Source organism: Taurulus bubalis (assembly GCF_910589615.1).
Source record: "Taurulus bubalis genome assembly, chromosome: 5".
NCBI lineage: Eukaryota > Metazoa > Chordata > Actinopteri > Perciformes > Cottidae > Taurulus > Taurulus bubalis.
This window is the reverse complement of record NC_136593.1, coordinates 11,967,125-11,992,435: the sequence shown is the minus strand read 5'-3', so window position 1 is coordinate 11,992,435 and position 25,311 is coordinate 11,967,125. Positions and strand designations below refer to the sequence as shown.

General features: G+C 40.4%; 2 protein-coding genes across 2 annotated transcripts; one reads left to right on the top strand and one right to left on the bottom strand.

Moving 5' to 3' along the window:
* Nucleotides 1-1,535: 1,535 nt before the first annotated feature.
* znf362a (zinc finger protein 362a) lies at nt 1,536-11,325 on the bottom strand (the record flags this gene model as incomplete). The annotated part of the gene is given in 10 exon segments (XM_079218476.1): nt 1,536-1,655; nt 1,751-1,909; nt 2,015-2,093; nt 2,664-2,888; nt 5,180-5,507; nt 5,886-6,011; nt 6,894-7,134; nt 8,263-8,326; nt 11,209-11,291; nt 11,293-11,325. Coding segments are annotated over 10 exon segments (1,458 nt in total).
* Nucleotides 11,326-14,344: 3,019 nt separating this feature from the next.
* Nucleotides 14,345-17,355, top strand: LOC306736832 (uncharacterized protein). Its single transcript, XM_079218508.1, has 3 exons — nt 14,345-14,397; nt 14,924-15,073; nt 15,807-17,355. Exons 2-3 carry the CDS (start codon nt 14,926-14,928, stop codon nt 16,925-16,927), a joined length of 1,269 nt encoding a protein of 422 aa, XP_079074634.1. The 5' UTR covers nt 14,345-14,397; nt 14,924-14,925; the 3' UTR covers nt 16,928-17,355.
* The last annotated feature ends 7,956 nt before the right edge of the window (nt 17,356-25,311 follow it).

The window sequence follows — 25,311 nt, the reverse complement described above, 5'->3', positions numbered from 1 at the left end:
ACCACATCCTTCTGTGTAACGTTACACTTTTGTGTTTGATTGAAAAGAGTAACCCAACACCTGTGGCACTACAGAAAGGGTCTGATGAGGCATTTTATTCTTCAGCATTAAGACGGTGAGCATTATTTATCTTCTATTGTTTAACTGGTTTTGCAGTACAATCACGTTACAATCAAAGAAAACATAAAGCGTTTCAACATTACTTGTAATTATAGTTATTTATTATAAAACAGGTTGACAGTTAATATAGTTTATTTACAGTATATATCATGCTATGAAATAAAGGCAAATGTAAAGTGATAAAACAACAGCGTGGAGTTGTAACAAATTAAGGCTTAAATGCATATAAAATTTCAACATCTTCATTCATAAAACAATGGCAAAATTAGTATTTAGAGAACTGTGATGCTTCAGCTGCAAATTATGGCTGAAAACCAAAAAGATGGACCTCATTATTGTTTTCCAGGAAAGTAACACATCTGTCTGTGTGGTGTAACATTTCAGTCTTGCCTCTGCATTTATTCATTTGCTCACTTAAAGTAGACAAAAAAGGATTGAGTGCATGATTCAATTTAATATTAACACAGTAATCATTCACATTGTGGTGAATCTGGCACATTAAATGCATATAAATTATCATATTTTTAGTTTTTTTGGCTGTTACAAAAAACTGTTTTCAATTCAGAAGAATTTCAACAGAAGCCCTCACATTCATCTCATGAATTAAAATTTCAATTCAGTTTTTTGCTTGGTTTGCGGGATTCTTTTGTTTCAATTTGTATTACACTTTTTTTTTTTAACAGTTCTTGTATTTTAGGAGACCTACAGCACCGATTCAACTTGAACAGAAGAAACCTGAGGACTGCTGTGAGAATATTTTATGACATTACAAAAAAAATGTAAAAGAAAATATATCTATTCGTCTAATTATGAGTCACATGTCATGGCGATGTTGGCGCCAGGGTAAAAAATACTATTATGAAAATGTTATGGTCATGTGATTGGTGAAACATTGCAAACACTGACATAACAAGTGGCAAGATATACATGAATACGCATTATATTAGCATTCTCCTTCCTGCTCACTTGGCCACTCAGCTAACTGAAGACTCTTTCTGATGCAAATATATTTTCCTTTGCAAATACTCGAGTAAAGAAAGTAATGGACCATATAAAAAAAGACAACGCAATCTTGTTATTACACAAAAAGATTCAAAAAGATTTTCCATGTACTGTAGCTGCCTGGAGCAATACTCTTTTTTCCCCCTGTGTAGTCACATAGAAAAAGACATTTTTAGGCCTGTCAATTCCCGGCCTGAAAGTGCTGAGAAGTCATCTTTGGATGTCCCCGATAATACTATCTGGTCAGCAAGAAAGGAAAAGGAGGATACACTCATTGAAAGAGCACCTCTTCACAAGATACGTATACAATCTGGCACATTTTTGCAACCCGTTAATGGGTTCAAAGTCCATCAGAGGAGCGCAGATATCACAGGAAATGTTTCTGATGGGAGGGCAAGAAACGGGGGAGGAGCTCAGATGAGGGAGATCCGTATAGGGATACTGGGAGACTGTGTCCTGTGCTGGGGGGAGTGATGGGACACCACATGTTCCACCATTGTGTGTTTGGACATGTGTTTTACAAGGTATGTCTCCTGAAAAACAAAAACAAAGACAACACTTTTTGACATCGCTGCTGCTGCAGTCAATTCAGATAAACATTATTTTTTAACTTGGATTTCTAACTCACCGACGTGTACGCCCTGCCGCACATGCTGCAGCAGTAGGCCTTGGCATTTTTGATGGCATGTGCAGACATATGGATCTGCAGCGAGGCAGAGTCTGAATAGGCACGGTAACAGTTGGAGCACTTGAAGGGTTTGTCTTTGTTGTGCTGCCTTTGGTGAGACTTCAGCAGGGGAGAGAAATAATGGAAATTAATAAATTTTTAACTTGCCTCACAGGTTAAGGTGTGGGGTGAAATAGGGGGCAGAGGAAAGTAGTTAATGTTTACCTGCAGATTAGATAGCTGAGTGAACGCTTTTTCACATCCTGGGTGGAGGCATTTGTACGGCCGATCGCCTGTGTGGATTCTAAAAGAGAAAAAAGGATGCAAACATTAGAATAAACTATTTTTAAATAAGTTCCTTAATAAGTTCCTACTACAAGTTAACACTATTTTAAAAAGGGTCAGTTCACCAAAATAAAAATAAATCCCATCAAGTTCAAGATTTTCTCACTTTTAGTTGAAATGTGTGACACAATAATTTCAAAGATCTCAGCCATTTTAGTCTACTGACGATTTGTCATAAAACGGCAGAGTTGCCCACATTGCCAAAGTAGAAACAGGTTTTTCTTTCTGTAATAATGTATATTGTTCATACTGGCCATGATGAGATGAATCCCTAATGCTCTTCCAATGTAAGTGATGCAAGGGACAAAATCCAAGGCTCTCTTAAGTTGATCTGAGCCTACAATAATATTCCACCACAGCTAACTATGATTCTGCTCATTAGGAAACAGAACATAATAACTTCTGCTAAGATTATAAAGAAAGTTATTCAAGCAGGATTGATGCTGCACAACAGAATACATTTATGCTCATAATAGCAAAAACATAAAACACAAGAAATTGTCACGGACATGCTGAGATGAGATCAGACCTGGTGTGTTGCTGCAGATGTGAGAGTTGGCGAAAACACTTCTCGCAGTAGGAGCAGCGGTAAGGCTTAATGCCCAGGTGTATGCGTAGGTGCTGGGCCAGGTACGATGCGTTCGCAAAGGACTTAGTGCAGTGAGGACACTTGTGAGCCTTTGGGTCCGTGTGCGTTTTGGAGTGGATCTGCATGTCTGACTTGGAGAAGAAGGTCAGCGGACACATTTTACACCTGTATCGAGGCCACGGAGACACAGATAGAGGACACACGTCAAGGACACGCACAGAGACTCAAGCATATATATATATATATATATATATATATATATATATATATATATATATATATATATATATATATATATATATTGTATACTGTTGAACTGCAGATTTCTTGCATTCTTACATTTACAAAACATCTATAGTTACTATTTACACTGCAGCTAAATATTTAATATACAAAAAACACATGATCAGCTCATAATAAGCTACTGCATAATACTGCAATACAATGTACTGTATAGCACAGTGAGTACTTTTACTTTTCATGCATGTATCTTTACTTAAACTTGCAATAAAGGTTTTGTTTGGCCAGCAGAAACAAGCTGTAAAACATCACATTAACATATCATCACCGTTTATGTTAATATATCAAACTTGTTAGCAAACAGTTGCTTATTTACACATCCAGCCAATACGGAGCAACAATATCATTCATTTGGAGTCTGTTTGTGTCCAACTGGCGATATTGTAAGTCCAATAATTGCCGTTTTTTTTTAGCTTGGTTTTTGGTCTCTTCCAGCCCCATAGGGAAATATCTGTCTCTGAAGCTGCCAACTGCTCCATTATGTTTTGAGTCTGTCTGCTGTTTGGAACTGATGAGGTGGTCTACTGTGTGTGCAGTGTGCCATACAGTAGCTTTTTAGATCTTTTTCATTGAGCACAGCTGCCTGCTGTGACTGGAAGTGAACATAGGGATCCAAATGGTAAGAGTCCCTCACCAGAGTCTGTGATTGGTAAATATCAACCCCGAGTTGATGCTGAGTGACATTTAAAGAGAGGCTATCAACATGCTGACAGTTCTCATCCCTTATTTCCTCATGGAGGTATCAGAAATCAGATTTTTGTTTTTCTCACAGTATTTAATTGTATGTATTAATATTATTTTAGGTACATTGTTCACTTGTGTACTGTGTTCTGTGACCCGACTTGTTGTATTTTACCAGTTTTGGGGCGGCTTTTATGTTCTGGTGAGCCAAGACAATTCTCAGATCTGATGGACATTCATTTGAAATTGTATTCCTTTTTTCCCCGATATTGTACAAATAATCAATAATCACTATATTTCCTCCTTTTTAGGACTAAAGCAGGAGTACCCACACTTTTTGGGCTCGCAAGCTACTTTTAAAATGACCAAGTCAAAAAGATCTACCTACATTAATAATGCTAAATATCTCTTTCTCCCTCTCTCCCTCTCTCTCTCTCTATATATATAGCATTATTAATGTATAAATATACCGAGCATACTTTATATTTACAATATTGGCGTACCTTGCATAACTGCATGAACCCTAAATGACACGATACAATTCTGTACATTTTTGGTCATTACATTTTACTCTGATGACTTCACTGAAGTAGCTGTAGCTGCTGGTAGCCAGCCTCAGGCAGACCAAATGGTCATCAGTCATGGCGGAACGGTGTTGGACTTAATATTTTTCATGTGGGAAAAGGCTGACTCATAAATAAATTCTGACAGACACTTGTCAAGCTGCTCTGTCAAGCTGCGCACACGCCTTCCGTTGCGTCTCCAGCTCTGACGCCAGGTTTTGGATGTTCCCCAAACCATGGCGCTGCAGCTTTGAGGACAGATGTTGCATTTTCCATTTGAAAGCATTAACTGAGCTGATCATATCAACCACGGTTTTGTCTTTCCCTTGCAGCTCTAAATTAAGGTCATCCAACAGATCGGTTAAAAATGCCAAGTCTAGCAGCCATGATCGTCATTTAGTTGGTTGTATTCTGCATGTTTAACAACATGGAGAAACTCCTTTATGGCCTTCTCCAGCTGCGCACAGCACAGCTGTCTTTGAAAAGGCAATCTCCGTTCGATCTTCGTTGCCACATCCATGATCTCTTTCCTGTTTAGCATTGTAGCGCATAATGCTTGTTGGTGTATTATGCAGTGGTAATTAAGGAAGTCGGGGAAAACATCGTCTTCCCTGCACTTGGTAATAAATCCATTCAAGCGGCCGGCCATTACAGGCGCAGCGTCCGTGGTGATTGACATTAATTTGCACACTGGGAGCTGGGTTTGTCGATAAAGTTTTTTTTTTTTTTTTAATGGCATGCGATCTACTCGCACTACCTCTGCGATCGACCCGTCGATCGCGATCGACGTATTGGGCACCCCTAGACTAAAGGGAGATTTGAAACCTGCTGTATCTACTGGACTGCTAATTATGAAAACAACTGTGAGCCATGAGTCAGATGCACATATCTTTAGAAAAAATCCTTTCCTACCTGTATGTTTTTCCTGGTTTGCCAGTCATGGTGACACAGGACTGGTCATTGCCTGAAGCTAGGATCGGGTAGGGCACCACCAAAAGAGACGACCCATTCTCTGCTTTGATCCGCTTTCGCCCTCGTTCCTCCTTTGGAGGAGGGCCGAGGAGTCCCACGAGGCCCCCGTTGTTTTTCCCGTGCTCCATGCCGTGGACGCAGGCTAAACCTGAGATGAGGTGAGGTGTGGGGGCTCCACCCAGCCGGCTGTGGCAGCTCAAGGTGGGTGTGGTGGGGGTGATGATCTCTGAAGGGTTGAGGTTGCCGGTTCTGGATGCCAGCGCCACACCTGTCGAATGTAAAGGTGAGGAGAGCCAGTCATGCAAAGTGTAGCAACATGGATAAACAGCAGCTAACTAAGAGAGATATCCGCCTAGAAAAATTCCTCGTTTGTGTAAACATTCCTGGCAAATAAACGGTTTCTGATTCTGATTAAGTAAGGCGATAGTAATATCACTCTCCTGTAAAGTGACTTCATGTTAAAGTCATTCATTTTTAGTCTACCTGCTACATATACGTACAACACAGAGAAGTCACAATTTACCAGCACTATTTCCAGAGCTAATGATGAATGAAAACCACAAACTGCAGACCTGAGCAGGACAACAACCCTGGCTTCCTTGTTTCTACAGCAACAGGAAGTACCAACTGGACGAACTGTGGCTACCTGAGACGTGGTTCGTCCTGGAGGGATGGTCTATAAGTTGACGCAGATGCCAGTCTTCCCATAATCCTCTGGCTTTTATAGCGGCCTTATCGTCCAGATTCAAGTTTACATCCCCCAGAATACGACCTGGAAAAAAATATGCAGGAAAGTTCACATTTACAAAACCCATCTTTCATCATCCTGATCAACTTCAGTGTCTTAAAGACAACAATTTACAGCTGATATAAAGACACATCCATTTAATTTAGCTAATGCATACAACAATCAGTCTTATCCTTTGTTTTGTATTGTTGGCGTTACTTCCTTGTTTTAATTTATTTATTTGACAGTGCACAGTGCACAGCTTCTTAGCTGTATTCGAGTAAGTTATACGGTAACTTACGTCTGTAGTCCCTGACTGACATTCAAATAATATCTGTAGTATATAAACACAATCACAAGACAGTACATGCACTGTACAACAACATAATAACCACAATTTTTCCCAACATTAAGACACATCAAGCTTTCGCGCATGATTGAGTAGATTTTTGCCATGATTTCCGCTTGTATAAAAAAAATAAAAGCAGCAGCGGTCATGGGCCGGATGCATTGTGGTTCTTGGTCAGCAAGTAAAATATACCTCTACTCCACAACATCTCAGAGGCAAATATTGTTCTTGCAAATGTGGTCTGACTGACTCTGACTAAACTACCCAACTGTAAATAAAGGAATTAAAACATGTAAAGCAGAAAAATACTACAGACTTTAATGCAGCAGTAATAATAACAAAAACATATATAATAGTAATATCCCATTTTACCGCACAATGATTACTTTTACTTTTGATACCTTAAGTACATTCTGCTGATAATACTTGCTTACTTTTACTTCGGCAAGATTTTTTTAATGCAGAACTTTGAGCTGTAGTGGAGCATTTTAACAGTGTGGTATTAGTACCTTTACTTAAGTAAAGGATCTGAATACTTCCTCCTAAAAAGTGAAGACAGGGAGGCAGGTGAGGAGTACCTGTGACTGAGCTGGAGGCGGGTCGGGCGTGCAGGGCGATATCAGGCTGAGACGGACTGTGGCTGTGGAGAACCGGCATCTGGTGAGCTTTGGACATCACATGCTGGCCACCATCCGTCTGGATCGGGGGAGCCAGTAAGGGCTGTTGGGACGGGGCGGAGGCAGCGGGCAGATGCTGTGGTCGGATCTTCTCTGCCATCAGCTGCTCCTTGATTTTATTGATCAAGACTAGGTTATCCAGCTGACAGCCAGGAAACAACATTTGTGACAAGAGAACAGTCATCAGTTCAGTCAGTGTCACTTTATGAGGTGAGGGTTCCCTCTAGAGGCTGAACATGACATTGCATTCAAAACATCTTTCAGATTACACACCATATTAAAGAGTGGTTCCTAACCTTTTGGTCTTCTGACCTCTTAAAATGAGGAAATGTTTGTATGGAATTTGAGGGATTTTTGGAGATCAAAATAGATTTTGTCAAGTTTTTCACAGGACTTTTTTCCCATTTATTTTAATTTTAAAAAAGTAAGAAGATTTTGTATTATTATTCTGTGACAGATTGTTTAAATGTATTGAGGCTAGAGGCTAGGAGCGAGGACATCACCATCGAGATTTGGGAGAAGCTAGTAACAAAACAAAATCACAAACAAGTAACACGCGCATTCAATTACTGCAGTATAATTGGCTGATGCAAATGTATATAACCCCGGAAAAGCTCAATAAATACAATAGTGCTGATATATGTATCAAGTACAAAAAGGACTTTTCCAGTGTATCAACAACATTTTATCAACACAAATACCTCTAGACCCAAAGATTTTCATCCAAGGCTTATATCCAGCTTTTCACAACATTAGAAGGAGAAAAATATTTTTTAGAAATAGGTCTGTTATTGGCCGAAAGAGTTATTAGTCTATTATGGAAAAAGGTCGGTAGGCCGGGGTAAATGGATTTCTGAATTATCTATGACTATTCCCTTAGAAAAAAAAAAAATACTATCAGTAACTCTTTCACAACATCAGGGGTCCATTCATATATTACATAGAGAAGACAGACTTAGCCCATATGAACCACCTGTGGATATACTATGAGTATCACACAGTTCAAATACACACACACACACACACACACACACACATACATATATATATATATATATATATATATATATATATATATACATATATATATATATATATATATATATATATATATATATATATATATATATATATCTGTGTAAGGTTGCTATTAAAATCAATAAAGACATTGTTAGAAAAAATAACAACAGCGAACATTTACACACAAAATTTACACTACAATGATCTTTACTGGCGTGTGCATGAAGGAGTGTGAATATCAGTCACTCACCTGGCCGGGCATGGTCGGAGGTGGAGGCCAAAAATAGGGGTTGTTAAAGCGAGGTTCAGCCATCCTGAAATACATACACAAGGATCATAAACAAGGAAAGGGCAGCTTCTCCGTCCATCAGTGTAATGAGTACATAATTGTGGTCAGACTGACTGGTAAGACGCTGCTTCTCAACCTTTTTGGTTTGCACTTCTTAAACGCAGCATTGTATAATAGGGACTCGTCATCACTGGTTGAATAGGTGAGTGATTCCCCCCCCCCCCCCCCCCCCCACCCCTAATTTTCAGGATTGTAATTTACACATAAAAAAGGCAAAGATTAGAGGACACTGACTCATCTTGCGGCACCTCAGTTTTATTGTTTTTATTCCAGGTTGGGAACAACTCTTGTAAGATATTCCTAAAAACTGCCGCCTTGATTAGAGAACTAAATGTGAAGATCTATTGTTAGCGTACAAATTTAGTGGTTAAAACTTGTGACGGGACCTCTCCACCCAAGCAGCAGCTGACTGTTTGACGCTTTAATTTGAGATAACTTATCCCAGTCTTGTGATGGTGTATTTTCTAAGTCATCGTGTATTAGTTCTCCTCCTTTCTCAAAAGTGCTCTACACAGTGCTTCCTCAGAGAGGATGTTTCTGTTGTCAAAGGAGGACGTTTAAGTGAGTGATTCAGCCCTTTTCTTCGGATTACCGACCACAACACTTTGAGATGGGCATGCTGCCTGAGAGATAGGCTCTCACATGATTACAACTGCTAGTTAGGGAACTGTCCAAGAAGAGTTATCAGAGAAAACAGAAACTTTCAAAGCGTTGTGGCTCAGATCCTAATCTGTTTCTGTCGGTCTCCACCTCGACACGCGGGGCCCCGACAGGTTAGGAGTCTGATGGGAAACATGTCTCACCTCAGAGTACAGCGAGACCCGAATGACGTAGTCAAAAGCTAAGAGGTCAGTAACGGAACATGGAATAATTCAAATGAGGATGCTGCACAGAAACCACATTGATTTGTAAGTGATGCAGGAATTATTTGTATTTATTTATTTATTGTTATGGCATGTTTAGAGCATGATGTATTTAAAATGACAATCTATACACAAAGCTTTTTTCCGCACCGTGTTAGGCCAGATGGACAGAAAAAAAAAATTTTTGGCCAGTAGAGAGAGGGGCTTGCTGCTGAAGTTTTGATCTTTCTTTCTATAGCTGCTCTTCTCAACCCTGTATGAAGTTTCTTTTTTAGAACATTTTGCATTGCGTGCTTTGGCACTCTTCATCATTCCTAAGTCTGTTTGGCTTAGCAGAGGCATAACACATCCCATCTCCGTGAGCCAAGAGAAACAAAAACGATACGTTCAGGGGTACGAGCGTAAAGTAAACCCCACAAAATATTTCTCTAATGATGCCAGCGGGGATCAGTTTCACTTCCTGGAGGTTTTCTGCCTCAAGGGAGCCGGCTCAGGCGTTCGACGGCTGCTGGACACCTTTATGTCACTTTCTAAAAAGAAGAATTCAATCAACCACAGACAGGTCTCGACTGCATGTTTGTGAACTTTAGTACTACTTGTGCCACTATTGCCAGAATAGTTTAGATTGTTGCATGAATGCAGCTGAGTTTCTATACGTCTTAAATATGTATGCCTTCATGTGACAGGGTTTGAAGTTGTTCCAGCACGGAGGGAAAAGACGGGGATGCTTTCTTCCAGTATTTTGGATGCAGGCACATTAGAGAGGAGCTTAACATATTGTAAAATAACTAAATACATTCAAGAAGGGCTGCAGATAACAGTTAGTAGTAATGTTGATTGATCTGCAGATTAATGTAATAATAAAGAGGTTATTTTGTTTTGGCAGCTAGTAAAAGATGGTCAATATAATTTTCAAAGTCACAAGGTGATGTATTCAAATGTATTTTTTTGTTGGACCAGTCTAAAACCAAACAATCTTCTGTTTATTATAATATTTGACACATCCCATTTAAGAAGGTGGAATAGTAACAGTAACAATTGCAGACCTGATGGCTTAAAACCCCTTGATTAATGACATATTGACATTTATAACTGGAGACATGATGGCCTCTTATAAAGTGCAAAATCTATAATCATTTATTAATGAATGCCAACAGGTTTAGCTGCATGAATACCTAACTTGAAATATTGTAAGATGCAACTCAAAATATTGTATTAATTACATATAACTGATCTATAAAGCATGAGTAAATCACTTATTAATAATGCAATTCTTTGCTAAAACTAATAAATCCTCATAGCGTATATTAGAAAGTGATACTTAAGTGATATCAGACCCACTGAGGCTACATGCTGTTAGTTCAGCAATAACTATCTTTCATAAGTAGAGGAACCTCCAGCTGTGCTCTCTGACATGTGGGTGCTATAATAATGCTACAGATGGTCGGTTAAGTGTTACATAAATGACGTGCAGGTTGCACTTCTTTGCAGACAGAAAAGTATATTCCAGCTTCAGTGAAATAAAACACGATAACGAACCACTGGCCTGCTGTTGGCTCACCTCTAGAGAGAAATACAAGTCCATCTCTGAAACTAAAGTTAGGGTTAACTTTTTGGCCCTTTTTTTTGCCGTGCTGATTTATCCCTCTGTTAAAAAAAAAAAAGCTAAAATAAACGTAATATAATGTTTAAATGTCAGACGCTGAGCAGCTTGAGACGAGGAGCATCTCCTCCGGAGAGAAACGATCCTCCGCAGCGCCTCGCTCCGTCCGCCGCCTCTCCCACATTCTCAGACAGTTTATTAAAAAATTTCAGACAAAAGGAAAACAAAAATGGCAGCCCTGTCTTATTTTTATAAGCACTGGACGCCATATTCTGCAGATCCGAATATTATAAGGAGATAATTCTCCCGGTGGCGTACAACGCTCGTGCGATGCTTCGGGGATGTGGCGTATTTGCATTAAGCGTACGAATGATTGTTTACTTTGATTCAGGTTTGAATAGCCCGGCTCGAGGAGGAAGACAAAAAAAAAAAAAAGCCTGACACTTCCTCCAACAATCATCATGCCCTCCGCTGTATTCTCTGCAGCTGCTGAGCCATAAACCCAATGTCGATGTGAATACTGGCGCGGGAGTGAAAGCCTCTTTTTTTCCCTTCTTCTTCTTCCCCACGACAGAAGAAAAGAAATCAGTCTTTTTGAATATCTCTGCGCTACAAATGCTCCTTTTTTTAAATGCAACTTTTGCATGACTTGAAACAGAAACGGTGACGCAGCGACGCGAGTAGAGCTCGTGCGAGACAGAATAGAGCAAAGAAAAGAGGCAGATAATGTGCATCGAGCGGCCAACATACCTGAACCAGCGAGGGAAGGAATATTTTATAAAGGATTAGACTCTTCTTTCTGCTCGCTCTCTCGGGCGGACTTCAAACCTTCCGGGTCGCCTGCTGTTCACTTCTGGGTGCTGCAGGCGTCTCGAGCACACTGAGCTCAAACAGATTTTTTTAACCCATTTTCTTGCTTTCTCATATAAACGGTGGCTTTTCTTGCAGATGTTGTGGTCGCGTTAGATAAAAAAAAAAACCTACGTGCACACGCACCGGAAGTGCATAATTAACATGGTTTTCCTGCACAATGACAGTTGTGGCGTGAACATGTTATTGCTTGTGCGAGAGGCTGAATTTGTCTCACGTGCATCATCACTGACAATAGTCCCAAATAAACGCAGATGAGGCTGCACACTGGAGACAGAGCTCCAGTATTTTAAGTCCATAATAATGAGAATAATGTGTTGCACCTTAGTATAAAAGCCATCTGTCTGTCTGTCTGCCTGCCTGTCTGGCTGTCTGTCTCTCTCGGGCCTTGCATGTCATGTACAGTAAATATGAAGTGTAATCCGCTCAGCAGTAGCATGACAGGCTGCTAATATGCTCTGTGCTTAGCTCAGCAGGAGATGGCACTGCTGGCACAAACCAGAGAGCTTCAGCCAGTGGTGATCATGTTGGTGGAAAGTATGAGGAGATATACATGATGAGCAAACACTTTACACGTGGCATTACCTAATACATAGTGTGCTCAATTAGATACGAACAAATTAAAAAGTCAAATTATTAGGCCAGGCACTTTGACATTTTGTTGAAATGCTAAATCATTTTTCAAACATTTAATTTACAGGCATTAGTTTTTGTAGCACTGATGAGTTTTATAATAGTTTGATGTGCAACATATTACAAAGCTCCCACCTGAGTGCTCCTGCATCTTTATTTTCAAGTTATCATAATTTGTTGCCTAATGTGCATTGGAAATGCAAGTTAGCATCACCGCATACTTTTAAAATTATTACTTAATTTTAAGTGTGAATGTCCGTATAAAAGCAGACCCTGTTATTGTTCTTATACCTGCATTCTCTTTTTACCATGGGCTGCGTGGTGTTTTGTCCACATACAAAGCCACACACACACACACACACACACACACACACACACACACACACACACACACACACACACACCCACACACACACACAGACACACACCCACACACACACACACACACACACACACACACACACACACATTCAACTGTATGTTTACATATTCATAAGAAATGCAAACTCCACAGGACTCCATCTCATATCTCCGATGTGAGTCATTAGAGAAGGCTATTGTGAATAGGATTGTGCTAAACTTCTACAGAACCCTCACTACCAACCTATGAATACAGCATATGCTAAAACTATATACAATCAGTTTAAATGTACACTGTTAAACGTCATCATGTACAGATGGAGCAACTGTTTAGATCTTCAAAAACAAATTAGTTTTCTGTTTTGACAACAAAAAAAGTTATGAGCTTAATCTGACTCTACTTTGCACAGCCTCCTGTTTCCTGCTGCACATGTATCTCAGAGAAATGTTGCAAACCTCTACGTATCAGTAGAACACATCGACGTGTCAACGAGTCTCCTTTTTAATAAAAGCAGTCTCATGACCAGGTCCCTTTGATGATTTTTTAGAGAGATGTTGATCGTATTGCACAATCTTCCTCAGCAGATGAAGTTTGTTAACGTTGCTCCCGGAGCATTCAAAGGATTTATCCTCGCCATTGGCTTTATAGTTGAGTTTGAGAGTTCATTCTTGACCTCAGAAACACCACAAGGTTAATTTACTTCTGGGGCTTTTGATCATCAAGAATAAACTTTCAAACCTAGCTTTTACGTCAACATGGAAGAGAAGGCTTCAAAGGGCTCGGAAAATTACAATTTCATGACAACTCGGCAAACTCCATCTGCTGAAGAAGATCATGTGATATGATCAAAAGCCCCAGAACTGCAGGTGAGGTCAACTGTTTTGTAAACTGTTGTTTCCAAGGTCAAGCATGGACTTTCACTCACAGCCAGTGTTATGTTTCAGAAAAAATAGGTTTTAACTTGAATGTTTTTCATCTGTGAGAAGCATCTGCTTCAAAGCAGCCTGTCTCTCTCAGATCAGTTTGAACATGAGGTTCAACTCAATTTAAATGTCCCGACATTTGATTGTAATTGGACAGCAGATAATGAGGCAGTTTTCCCAGGAGAACCTTTCAGATACATAATGTACAATGAAACTCTCCTCTGTTGGTAAAACAATACCAATCATCATTTATGATTCATAACTGATGGGGAACAGCATTTTAATAAGGGCTGATGTTCAAATGAAGCATTTAAAGCCACAAATGAATCACAGTGTTATGTGTTATGTGATCTACACTACAGTATAATCCTGCTTTGGGAAACACCCTGCATGTGTCTATACAGACTGTGGTGTGATCAAGGTGGGTGTAACACAGGAATGTTTGTTTTCTCAGTGAAAATGAAAGATCTTTTATCAAGGGTGTCAACAAGTTTATTTTAACACACACTCACACGCTGACATACACATACTTTGCACTGCTCACTGTTAGTTAGTTAGTTGTTAGACAGGTTTTCTAGTCTGTAGCGCCACACCTTCTGAGACGCACATGTTCTCTCACCTCCACACAGGCCAGGTGCAGCAGGGAGCACATGGGGCGGGCGGGAGGGGGGGAGGAGGTCATTATCCCCATGAGGGCGGAGCAGAAGGGGGAGGTGAAGAGAACAGGATGAAACATTTGAAGCTCATATTGACATGCTGCTCTGAAAGCTCCTGTGAGTCCAGGTAAGAACTAATAAACCTCACAGCAGTTTGTTATGTAGATTTGTAGTTGTCTGTTCCAGAGTTTGAATTTACCTACTGTAACAATGTGGTAAGAGATAGTGTGGTATTTACAGGTTGAACCAGTCTGTTTAGTACCACGGTCAGGTGGGCCATATTTACAGTCTGTCTGTAACTTTGCATGTGTGTTCACATTATTGAAGAGTTACATGGCATTTGGTGGTGTTAAATATCACTTTTGAAATCAATTCAAATATCATTTTGACGGTTTCTTTCAGTTTCTTAGTTTATTTTTGATCGACTGTAAATAGCTGTCTGGTCCAGGGTTCACTACTAATGTAAACAACAAAAATATTGATCCGCTACTATGGGGCAGAAAGATTCTCAGACAGTGGAATGATTGCCTTTTTACAGATACAATTGCATATATATGTATATACTTGACATTCCTGAGCTCTTCCACCCCGAGGCAAAAAGAAAACCAGTTTTTCGATACTTTAATCCCTGAGTAAGGTGTTTTCTGTTGCAGCCATGGATGGTGTGTTGGAAGGAGCGGCAGTGTTGTGTTTATGCAAACTGGCCTGCAGTCTCCTCTTCCTGCCCTCACTGGCTGCCTCGTACAGTCCCGTCAGCTTCTGCTGCTGCTGCCTCCTGGTCTTCACCGACTTCCTGGTCGCAAGTGAGTATCAGCACATGACCAGGTGTACTGACGTCAACATGCTCTGATCCAGAGGCTTTCAGTCTAACGGACCCCAACAGCTTCACCAACACTACCGTTACAAGATTTTAAACAGGATTTTATTTTAGACTATTCAATTATTTCAGTTTTTACACATTTTGTTTAATTCAAGACATTAGAGTAAAACAATTAGCTGATGCATTTCTTTGTGTCTTGCTTCTCAAATGTGAGGCTAGTTTTCTCTGTCCTATGTGATCGTAAACTGAATATCTTTGGGTTTTGGAATTCTGGCTGGACCAACAACTTAATTTGAAGATGTCACTTTGGGTTTAAAGTAATTATGATTGCATTTGGCAAATTGGTCTTGATTTTTTAAAGACCAAATGATTAGTGGATTAGTTCACAATGATAATAGTGAAATCATCTTTACAATGAAGTAAGACATATCTTGAGTCCACAAGTTACACTTTTGAATTTAGCAATATTTGAATATTCATCGATTCTGGGTTTATTTTAAAGAGGTTCAAACATGCAACATCTCGTACTTAATAATTAAAAAAAGACAGACGAAACACAAATTAAAATTCATCAAATGTATGTCTTGAATAATGTCTTGAGGGTCCCCAAACTAGTCGAGCTGCTCCACCATCTTTCCACATGCTCCTGGTTGGGAGTCACTGCTCTAATGCAATCAAATCACCTAATTTACTCTTTATCTTTTTTCCTCCCACAGCTTTTCTGAGCTTCCTTTGCGTCTCTCATTCCTGGCTCAGTGAGCTGACCCCACTAGTTGATGTCGTTGCCCTGCGCTTCCTGATCTTTCTCAGCCACACATACGGTGCGGTGCTGCTTCTGACCACACCTCTGATTGCAGTGGAGACTCTGACCATACTGCTGAGTCCTCACTCTGTTGACGCTCACAGGACGGTGGGCTCTGATGAACAACGTTGTTATGTTGGGGAAGTGACTGTGGAAGAGGAAGAAGAGGAAAGTAAAGACAACAAAAACAAAGAAACGGTGTTGTCTCATCACGCTGTCAGCTACCTCTGCTGCCTGTCAGTGTGGGTCGTCACCGCCTTCAATGTCAGGTGGCGATGGACGCCGGAGGAAGCGTGGGCTGTTGCCTGCCTGCACACAACCAACTCCCTCATCAGATGCTTGCCCAACCTGTTCAGCCCCATGTCCAGCACTGTGAATCCCTGCTGGGGCATGGTCTTCCTCTCCCTCCTCTTGCTCCTCCTGACCATGAGCTCAGGTCTGCAGGGTCGACACCGGGCCTCTGCACTGATGGCATGGACACACAGAGAGAAACGGGGAGTTAACAATAACAGCGACAGTTGCTGGCAAGACCTCGCATCAGCACTGTCTGGGCCCTTAAAGCCTCTGAACCCTGGGATGCCGGAGTCAGAGGTAGCACAGTGTGTTGACCCAGAGAAAACAGAGAGCAGCTGCACCGTTCACAGAACGTATTCCCGGAACAGCGTGCAGATGTCGGCACATCACCATGGAGACTTTGTTCTCATCTCCCCTGAATGTTTGTCTGCAGAAGGAAGTGGACAGGAGCACGAATGGACAAAGAAATGTATACCTTTGACATTTATCACGGAGGACGTGGACGCACAAAACAGGAGCCAAAGTGGGTGGCGACTGGGGGGGTTCCCCTGCCTGGGGGTGAATGTAATGATAGGGTTCGTGGGTGTGATCTCCATCTTTGTGCTGCCTCTATACCTAAGTGTGAACATTCTTCTGATCAGGACTATAGAGACTCTGCTGAAGCTGTGTATAAAATATGCATCTTCATCTGCAGCAAACACAAGCAATGCATTCACCTCTCACAATGAAACACTTGTATAAACCAGACTGGTGAGAAGCAAAAGTGGACGCTGATTGGAGGCTATATGAAACAGGATCAGCAGATTAATATTGAATGTGTGCAGATGGCAGGTCTACCCGTCAACACTGGCTTGAATAGAGTGTAAATAAGCATTTCTGAGCAGCTATTCACATGTGAAGAAAACTATGCTTAAAGGTGCTGAGGAGGCAGGTTGAGGCGTGCTTGGTAGGAAGACACCAGGCAGAAACAGGAGGCTGGAAGGCCTGTTTTTATTGTTCAGAGCCTCAAAATCTGCAGCGATTTGTCATTACTCAATGGGTTATATGAGCCGCTCCAAAGTAAATACAACTAGTCCAGGGGCAAACAGGGTTTTCAAAGTAGTAATATGAATTGTGCTGATGCTGCATCAGATAAACCCTAAATAAAGCACAATTGCTAGGCACTTGCAGACTATGTTTCTTGAGTGTTTCCATTTATACTTTCTGTTCCACTACATTTCAGGTAGAAATGTTTGACTTTGTACTCCACTACATTTATTTGACCAATTACTTTTAACCATAGGAGTTTACATTTCCACCAAAGAGAGATTTCTCCTCTAAACCTCTCATATACTTTCATTTAAATACCCATATAAGGGCCACAATAGGTACAACTATCCAATATTTCAGAAAGATTAGAAAGAACCATAATATAATCATATCACCCGAAATATATCATACCTAACGATACATGCCATATATTGAGAACCTAATCCTTAACTCAAAAAATGTTGTTAAAGTACTAAGTAGTTAAAAGTAGTTGCATCTTGGCCACTGGCCAGCAACAACAACAACAACACAATGTTGCTTAGTCTTCAACAAGTTGCTGCACCTGTCGAGACATAATGTCAGTTTCCACAAACCAAAGTTGGTCTTTTATTTTTTTACATCTCTTTTTGATCGGCTGAAACAAACAACGTGTACCGTGTTATTATTAGAGCGCTTCCGAGGTGGTTGTCTTTGCACATTTCCATCCTTTAGGCTAAACACACCTTTGCAACGAGGGCTCATCTTCTCGTGGAGCGAACTCTCGGCTGTTCCTGCAAATGAAACAAAGAGATATAACGCTAGTGTGCAACTGGAGCATCGATCTCAACGTGGTGCGACAGCCTTGTACTCACATTACAGGACTCATGGAGCCTGAGCTGTCAGGTGGTGCAGCTCTAGGCGAGCAGGGACGCAGATGTCAACACCAGAGGGCGATCTGCTCCAACAACAGCTCAGAGCGACGAGCAGCCAGGACCTCGAAGCTCCCTAAATGTTTGATAGATGAGCTTTGGGAAGTAACGTGAGAAGGACGAAGCGGATTCTGAGGAGACAAGAGACTGCATTTTTAGGTTGCCTTGCCTCCGGGGCTGAGAAGACGGACTGCACGCCTCCTCTTTCAAAGTGCAGAGACATGAGCATGCATAAACTAAAACCGCAGCACGTTCAATGTGCGTTTTTTAAAACCCAGATGTTTGCAAAGGCAAATGATTGCTTCAGACAGAGGGTTGATGAGTGCAATGGCTCTGTGTGATTGTGTGTAATGTTTTAATTATATAATTTATAAATGTCAAATGTGGTATAGGCTTGTAGAGTTGAGATACATTTGATAGTGTTTCATTTTATTGCTTTAACTGAACAGCCACAAGTGATTTAACTGCTCCTAGCCAGATGAATAATGTTGGAGACTCTTAAATTGCACAGCACATACTAATATTAATTTCCAATAACCCCTACAAACAAAAAAAGCTAATAGCTTACAACAGAATGCTAAAGTAACTTAAATATGCAGGTTTTCATGTAAATATTCCAATGTTTAAAATGTTTTTTTTGGGCATAAAAACTTAGGAAAATAACTAGAGAAGTGCAATTATATAACTCCATCATCATGAATAGGCTAACTGTAATATATCCATCAGGGCACAAGAGAGTGTAGCGCTGCAACTAAAGTATGTATTTTATCTTAATCAATGTTCAGATTAATTAGGAATGTCAGACTGTCCAACCAACAGTCCAAAACGTAAATATACCTTCATTGCTTGCTAAATTACTTAAATTCTTTATCAAATCGTCAAAACAGTTGGTGATTAATTTTCTGTCTTTCGACTGATTGAACTTAGTATTTCAGAAGATGGCTTCAAAACCTTTTTTTCTTCTTCTATTGTTACTGCATAATCATTAAGCCTTAAGCAATATTCAACCTGATACATAGTCCTCAAACATGTATAATAATATGGATGAATGATGTATCTGGTGGTTTGTGCCACCAGCGTTATATTTGCACGTCTTGTTCTCTGAGTGAGAGCAAAAGTGAGCCTTCATTTCTGCTTTTTCCATCACTTACAAGATAAAAAACCTTACACTCGCGCCCAGGAGGGCCACATCAGACTGGAATCAGATAAAGGTCTCTCAAAGGAGAGCTCAGTGACTTTCTAATGGACACTTTCCCCTCAGGTAAAAATGGCTATTACAGGATGGACATTTTCTCCTTGCATATAAATGTCTCAATCACAGGAGTGATAGGAGAAAAGTACCCTGAATCAAAGCTGGGGATATGAAGCTTGTCCTGAGGGTCTGCTGTGAATAAACTGCACAGATTGTTGTGAAACAGCTGTAATCATGATGCAACACAATTCAACTTCAGAGTGTGAAATAACAAAGCAGAAGGGTATAAAGTTGCACAAAGAAACAGAACTTTCTGGGTTTCTGACACAGTGAATGACTCAGATTTTAGCTTTGTATCAGGATTTCAAACTGTATGATCATTTCTTCCCACCAACCAGTCATTCAAAAGCGTCACAGATGGCAAATGAAGAGGACCCATTGAAAGCAGGCAGCTCACCCGCAGTGAGGGAACACTGAAGCCATGCAGACATCTTGTTATTCATTATGTCACATGCCTGGCCCTCAGCCGATGCCAACATAGAGAACAGTAATACAAAGAGTGCACAACCTCCCAGCAGGAAGGCATAGCAAGACTGAGAGTTTGGCACATCTCAACTAAAATGCCTGGCATGAGACTCTTAATAAGCTGGAACAGGTATTGACAAGTGGAGCCTGCCTACATTTCAAAGAGGATTCGTCTGTCTCCCAGATATATTTCATTTTGAGAGTTTCTTGCTCTCAAATGAATGTAATAGATCATGCCCACTCTCTAACTAAAGGTAACAACACTATACCAGTGTCAGTATTACAGCAAATTATTATTTTGAATCGTGTGCACACTTGTCTGCACACAATAATTGTGAACACACAGATATTCTCCTAAGAAAGTAAAAACCTATTTCTACTTTCTTAAATATTCAGGTTTATTAACATTTTAGATTAACTGAGTGCACTGTAGTTGTTCAATAATACAATTAATCCTCAAAGAAACTATTTTCATAATAATTTCCCTCAGTTTTTTTGAGAGTCTCCCTTGTTTTTGTAGAACAATCGAATTATTAGTTATTTGTGTGTTAATACGTCTGACTTGAGCCTTTACATGAGTTATTGTATTAGCTTGATTTGTTCCAAGACTTGTTGTCTGTGCAGGTTTACATACACATGATCAATACATGTCTTTGTGATGATCACATTGTATCATGTCATTTATTTGACAAGGTTTCTGCTTGTTAAACTGTAGGTGGATTTGATTTAGATATTGAATACAAATCAAACCAAGAGCATGATCAATACAGTGTTAATATTTGAATGGGCCCCGAGGCACTTTGTACTTAAAAAGTTGGGCCCCGAGGTCAAAAAGATTAAGAACCCCTGCTCTACAGCATAGTTGTACCTTCTGAGCACTTGAAGTAAAGAGTGATTGTTATCTGAATTTGATAATTACTTTGAACGTTTGTACAGACATTTATGGTTCCCAAAAAAGTTCCATTGACTTTGTTGAACCCCTGATCTTTGACAGTGCCACCAGTAGGTCAAGGTAATTTGTCCAATATAGTCTGATTGTGTAACAGCAGAATCCACGGCAACAGTAAATACACAGTAAATATACATATCAACACTAGAGATATGTATCTATAATACACAGTATAAAGAATATACTACGATACAATATAAATATGCCAAAATACAACAACTAGAATCTGAAATAGAAAAATAAGATAACATACTATACATTAGACATAAGTGTGCAATTTTGTTGCAATTCTTTGTTTGAAATCAAATTAAATGAGGTAGCGGGGAGTATAATGATGTGCAGGTTATTGAAGGAGTAAAACAGAGCAAAGTATGGTTTCGACTGAAGCTATAAAGCTGAGAGTAGTTGTTAGACAGCTAAGGCGTTGGGGGTTATTGCCTAGGGCAGGAAAGAGAGAAAGAGAAAGAGCTGTGCTGTCTGTCAGTAGGTGTTGAGAGGGTGGTCAGGATCATCCATAATGGACATAACCGTTTGTTCAGTGTCTTCCTCTCCACAACAACTCCAAAGCTGTCTGGTGTGCACCCAATTACTGAGCCTGCCTTCCTAATCAGTTTATTAAGTCTGTTGTCGTCGGCTCCAATGCTGCGACTACAGTGAAGTGCACTGGCCACAACAGACTCATAGAATATTTCAAACATCTTCCTGCACATGTTAAAGGATCAGAGCTTCCTCCGGAAACGGAGTAATTTCTTGCTTCATAACCAAATACTGATGACATTCCAGTTGTGTTTAGCACTAATTAGCTGATGTTAGCATGCTAATGCACTATGAAGGGGAACATGGCAAACATTACCCCTGCTATGCATCAGCATGTTGTCATTGTGAGTGTTTTAGCATGCTGAGATTAGCATAGCTCATGCATCACCGTGCCCTAGCACAGCCCCACAGCCACTCCAGTGCAGGCATTCTACAGAAAAATGTGGGTCAATCATTGGTCTTGTCCAATGGTGGAAGTGACAAATACCAATTCTAAAATACTCAAAAATAAATGTATTTCAAATACAAGTAACAGACATAATGTGCATACCTTTCAGATAAAATAATTATTGCTATTAGGGCAGAGTTCCATTTTTAATTTTCTGGATTTCAAGATTTTCCCTTTTGTATGTCAAAGAGGATACCTTTAAAATAGATACATATATACATTATTACTGGACTACTAGCATGGCTGTAGATACTTAGTTGTATAGGCCTGAGCACGTAAAACCATCCAGTACTTCCAAAGAAAATAGCAAAGATATGAGAAATGTCTGATTAAATTAATTACTTTCATGTAGCAGATACATTGTTTTCTTCATATCTCTTAAATTGTTAATCCAGCGAACCCTCAGATCTAGTTTGCGACCCCTTTGCAAATTAAGAACCACCAGATTGGAAACAAGGGATGCCTCAATCTAGTATGCTGAATCGAACCATATTAAGTGGATCATGCATCGGCCATGACATGACCTCATCCATATTTAATACAGTACAATTCAGTGTTTTAGTTATTTATTTAGTCATTCATTCATGCAGGCTGTTCAGGTTTAAAATGTGGGGTAAAAATCTGATTTGATGCTATACAGCCTGTGTTCATGCAACCAGGACAAAGACAAAAGAGAAGGGCGGATTTTTGCAGTAATTTATTGTCCATTAAAACATTACCCACAAACCTCAGCTGTAGCTAAAGCACACTTAGGTGTGTTCACACAATGACGGGTGCACAGCGGCCATCATCAAAGGACACAATCATCATTATAATCATTAAAAGTGTCATAGTTATCATCATAAATCATTTTAACAATCCACATCATTACCACCACCACCAGTAACCCAACACCACCTGACAATATCTCCTTCTTAATATTCATACAGAAAGTCTTTAATGAAGCAGAGTCTACACAGCAAACTGGGGTCAAATTCAAGCATTTGTTTTGAAGCGCCAGCTGGCTGGGATGTATTTCTCAAGGACACCAGTCTCAATCAGAGAAAAGTAAATGACTTAATCTGTCCTGATTGTCTAAACCTTCTGGTAATTATTATATCACACATAATTACATAAATCCTGTTTCACAAAACAGATTTACAGAGTGATCAGGAGGAATTTGCTTAGTAAATCCCAGAAGAAAAGTCCTGTAGATCTGCTTCTTGAAACAGGCTCCTGCAGATTCGTGCACGTTAAAACAAATACCAAGAATAACTTGCAGATGCTTCCGATTTGACCCGAGTTTGCGTCATACTGCACATATCGGAAACACGTCCTACAAAAACAAGGGCACTGCCCCAATTTTATTTTACATGGACAACACAGACAAAACACACACACACACACACACACACACACACACACACACACACACACACACACACACACACACACACACACACACACGCGCACGCACGCGCACGCACGCACGCACGCAAAGATATACAGCGAAAAAGGAAGGTGATTTGGAGATTTCAGTTCAACCTGATTCCAAAGTATTTTGTAATAATCATTTTTGGCTGCTGCATTGGTATGCTGGGAGGACCAGATGGGCTTCCACAAGCACAACCAAAGCTGGATTTAAAAATTATAGCTGAACCAGGGCCGCACAAACCTCCGCCTCCACAGACGCATCTCTCAATATGCTGGACTTGGCTGAGCGAGCAGACCCTCAGAGCAGATTCTGCAGGACTTGTGTACAACTCATGATGAACAGGAGCACTTGAGGCACCGGTGGGCGACGAAATAAACACAAGTGAGCCTCGGGGGAATTATCAGAGATTCAGACAGAACGTGAATAGCATATTTAGCGCCAGAAATAGTCCATCCATCACCATTTTCCTTGATAATTGCCACCTCACAAAACATACAGCCGGATGTCCTTTATTATTAGTATAAGGTTTTCAAATAAGAGAGACCAGTCGGTCTTTGTAGATTTTTTGAGTGTTCTTCTTTAACCTTTTAGATTTTAAAATCTGAGACGTTAAGCTTTTACTACAATAGGGCTTTTCACACTGCACTCAGCCTGGGGCGGAGGGAGCTTTCACACTGGCACATTCCAAAGAGAGCTAACCCCGACTTTAGCCTCGGGCTGGCATGTGCTGCTCTCTGGAGCAGGGTCAGACTCCAGTTTGTGGGGTTATCGCCTGAAAATCGACTAAACACAGGGCTAAAATGTGCTAGTGTGAAAGTAAACAATGGGATTTGCGTCATGTTCTTGTTGTACAATCGGAGTGGTCGCTTCATTCTAGAATGTAAACGGTCACGTGTTTCAACAGACATTTAACCGAGGGCTAGCAGAAGTATGGATCGTATAGCCCTGGGCTAACTATGCGCGTGTGAAAAGCAGGAAAGTTATCCCAGGGTCAGCTCATAGCCCTGGGCTAAGGATAGCAGTGTGAAAAGCCTATATACAGATCTCCAACTCACAAGGTTATCTACTCAGACTGCATAATTTAACATTCTTTTGATTTTAAGACAAAATGATGAAACGTCTCGACTGAGAGCAGACATGTATTTGAATTCAACACTGATGTGGACAGAAACACCCACAGGTATAGTGCTGATGGCGAGCATACTTGAGGTTTTGGTGCAGAAACTTAAACATGAGCGAGCATGATGAGGACTGTTCTTTTAACCCTTGCTACTTTGTATTGAAACATGCAAACCCTTACTCCATCAGGAGCAGCATATTTCTGGACAATCTACAACTTCAAACACACTTTCCTCCCACACATTGGCAGGGTGCGGTGGTGGATAGGTAAACTACCTTTTGATTCATTTTATTTATTTTGTTCTAGGAGATGTGAATAATTGCTGCTGCACATAGAACAAGAGCTTTCCTTACCACGATAAAGACTTAACAGACACATGTGGATGTGACCCACAAGAGGAACCAAGGTCATGGTCTCAGAACGGGAGTAAAATGTACCAACCGACCTGGAGTTCAAGGTCTACAGTCGGCCAAACAAAAGCCTGGTGCTGCCAAACACATAGCTAAGCCAATTGTACAGCACAGAGAAGAAGAAGAGTGACTCGTCTTCAGTGTCCTCTTGCCTGGAAAGAGAGGAGACGCCAAGTTGGACAAGTCTGGAGCTTGACAAGGAGAGCAATGCCCCCTGGGAGTGTGCAAGGTAAGCCTGGGGCTTTAAGAGGGGGAAATCACTTTTTTTCTTTTTAACATCACTGCCATAGACACCAGAAGAGCCCAGGGGTCCCTCTGTCTCCACTTAATGTCCTCTTTTCAATTAAAGATGTGGAATAAAGCTCAAGTGCAGGTCATTATCATATGGTCATCTAAAGTCACACAAAAGTAACAGCGCAGGTTTTAAGAGCAACATCAAGCACAATTCTTGAACTGAAAGAAATAAACATTTCACACACCCTATTCACTTTTTGTTGTTTTTTTAAATGGATTTCTTGAAAATATTTTTGAAAGCTACAGAAGTCCTGTAAATTATCTGTCAGGACCATTTCGATCATAGGCGTTGATGCAGC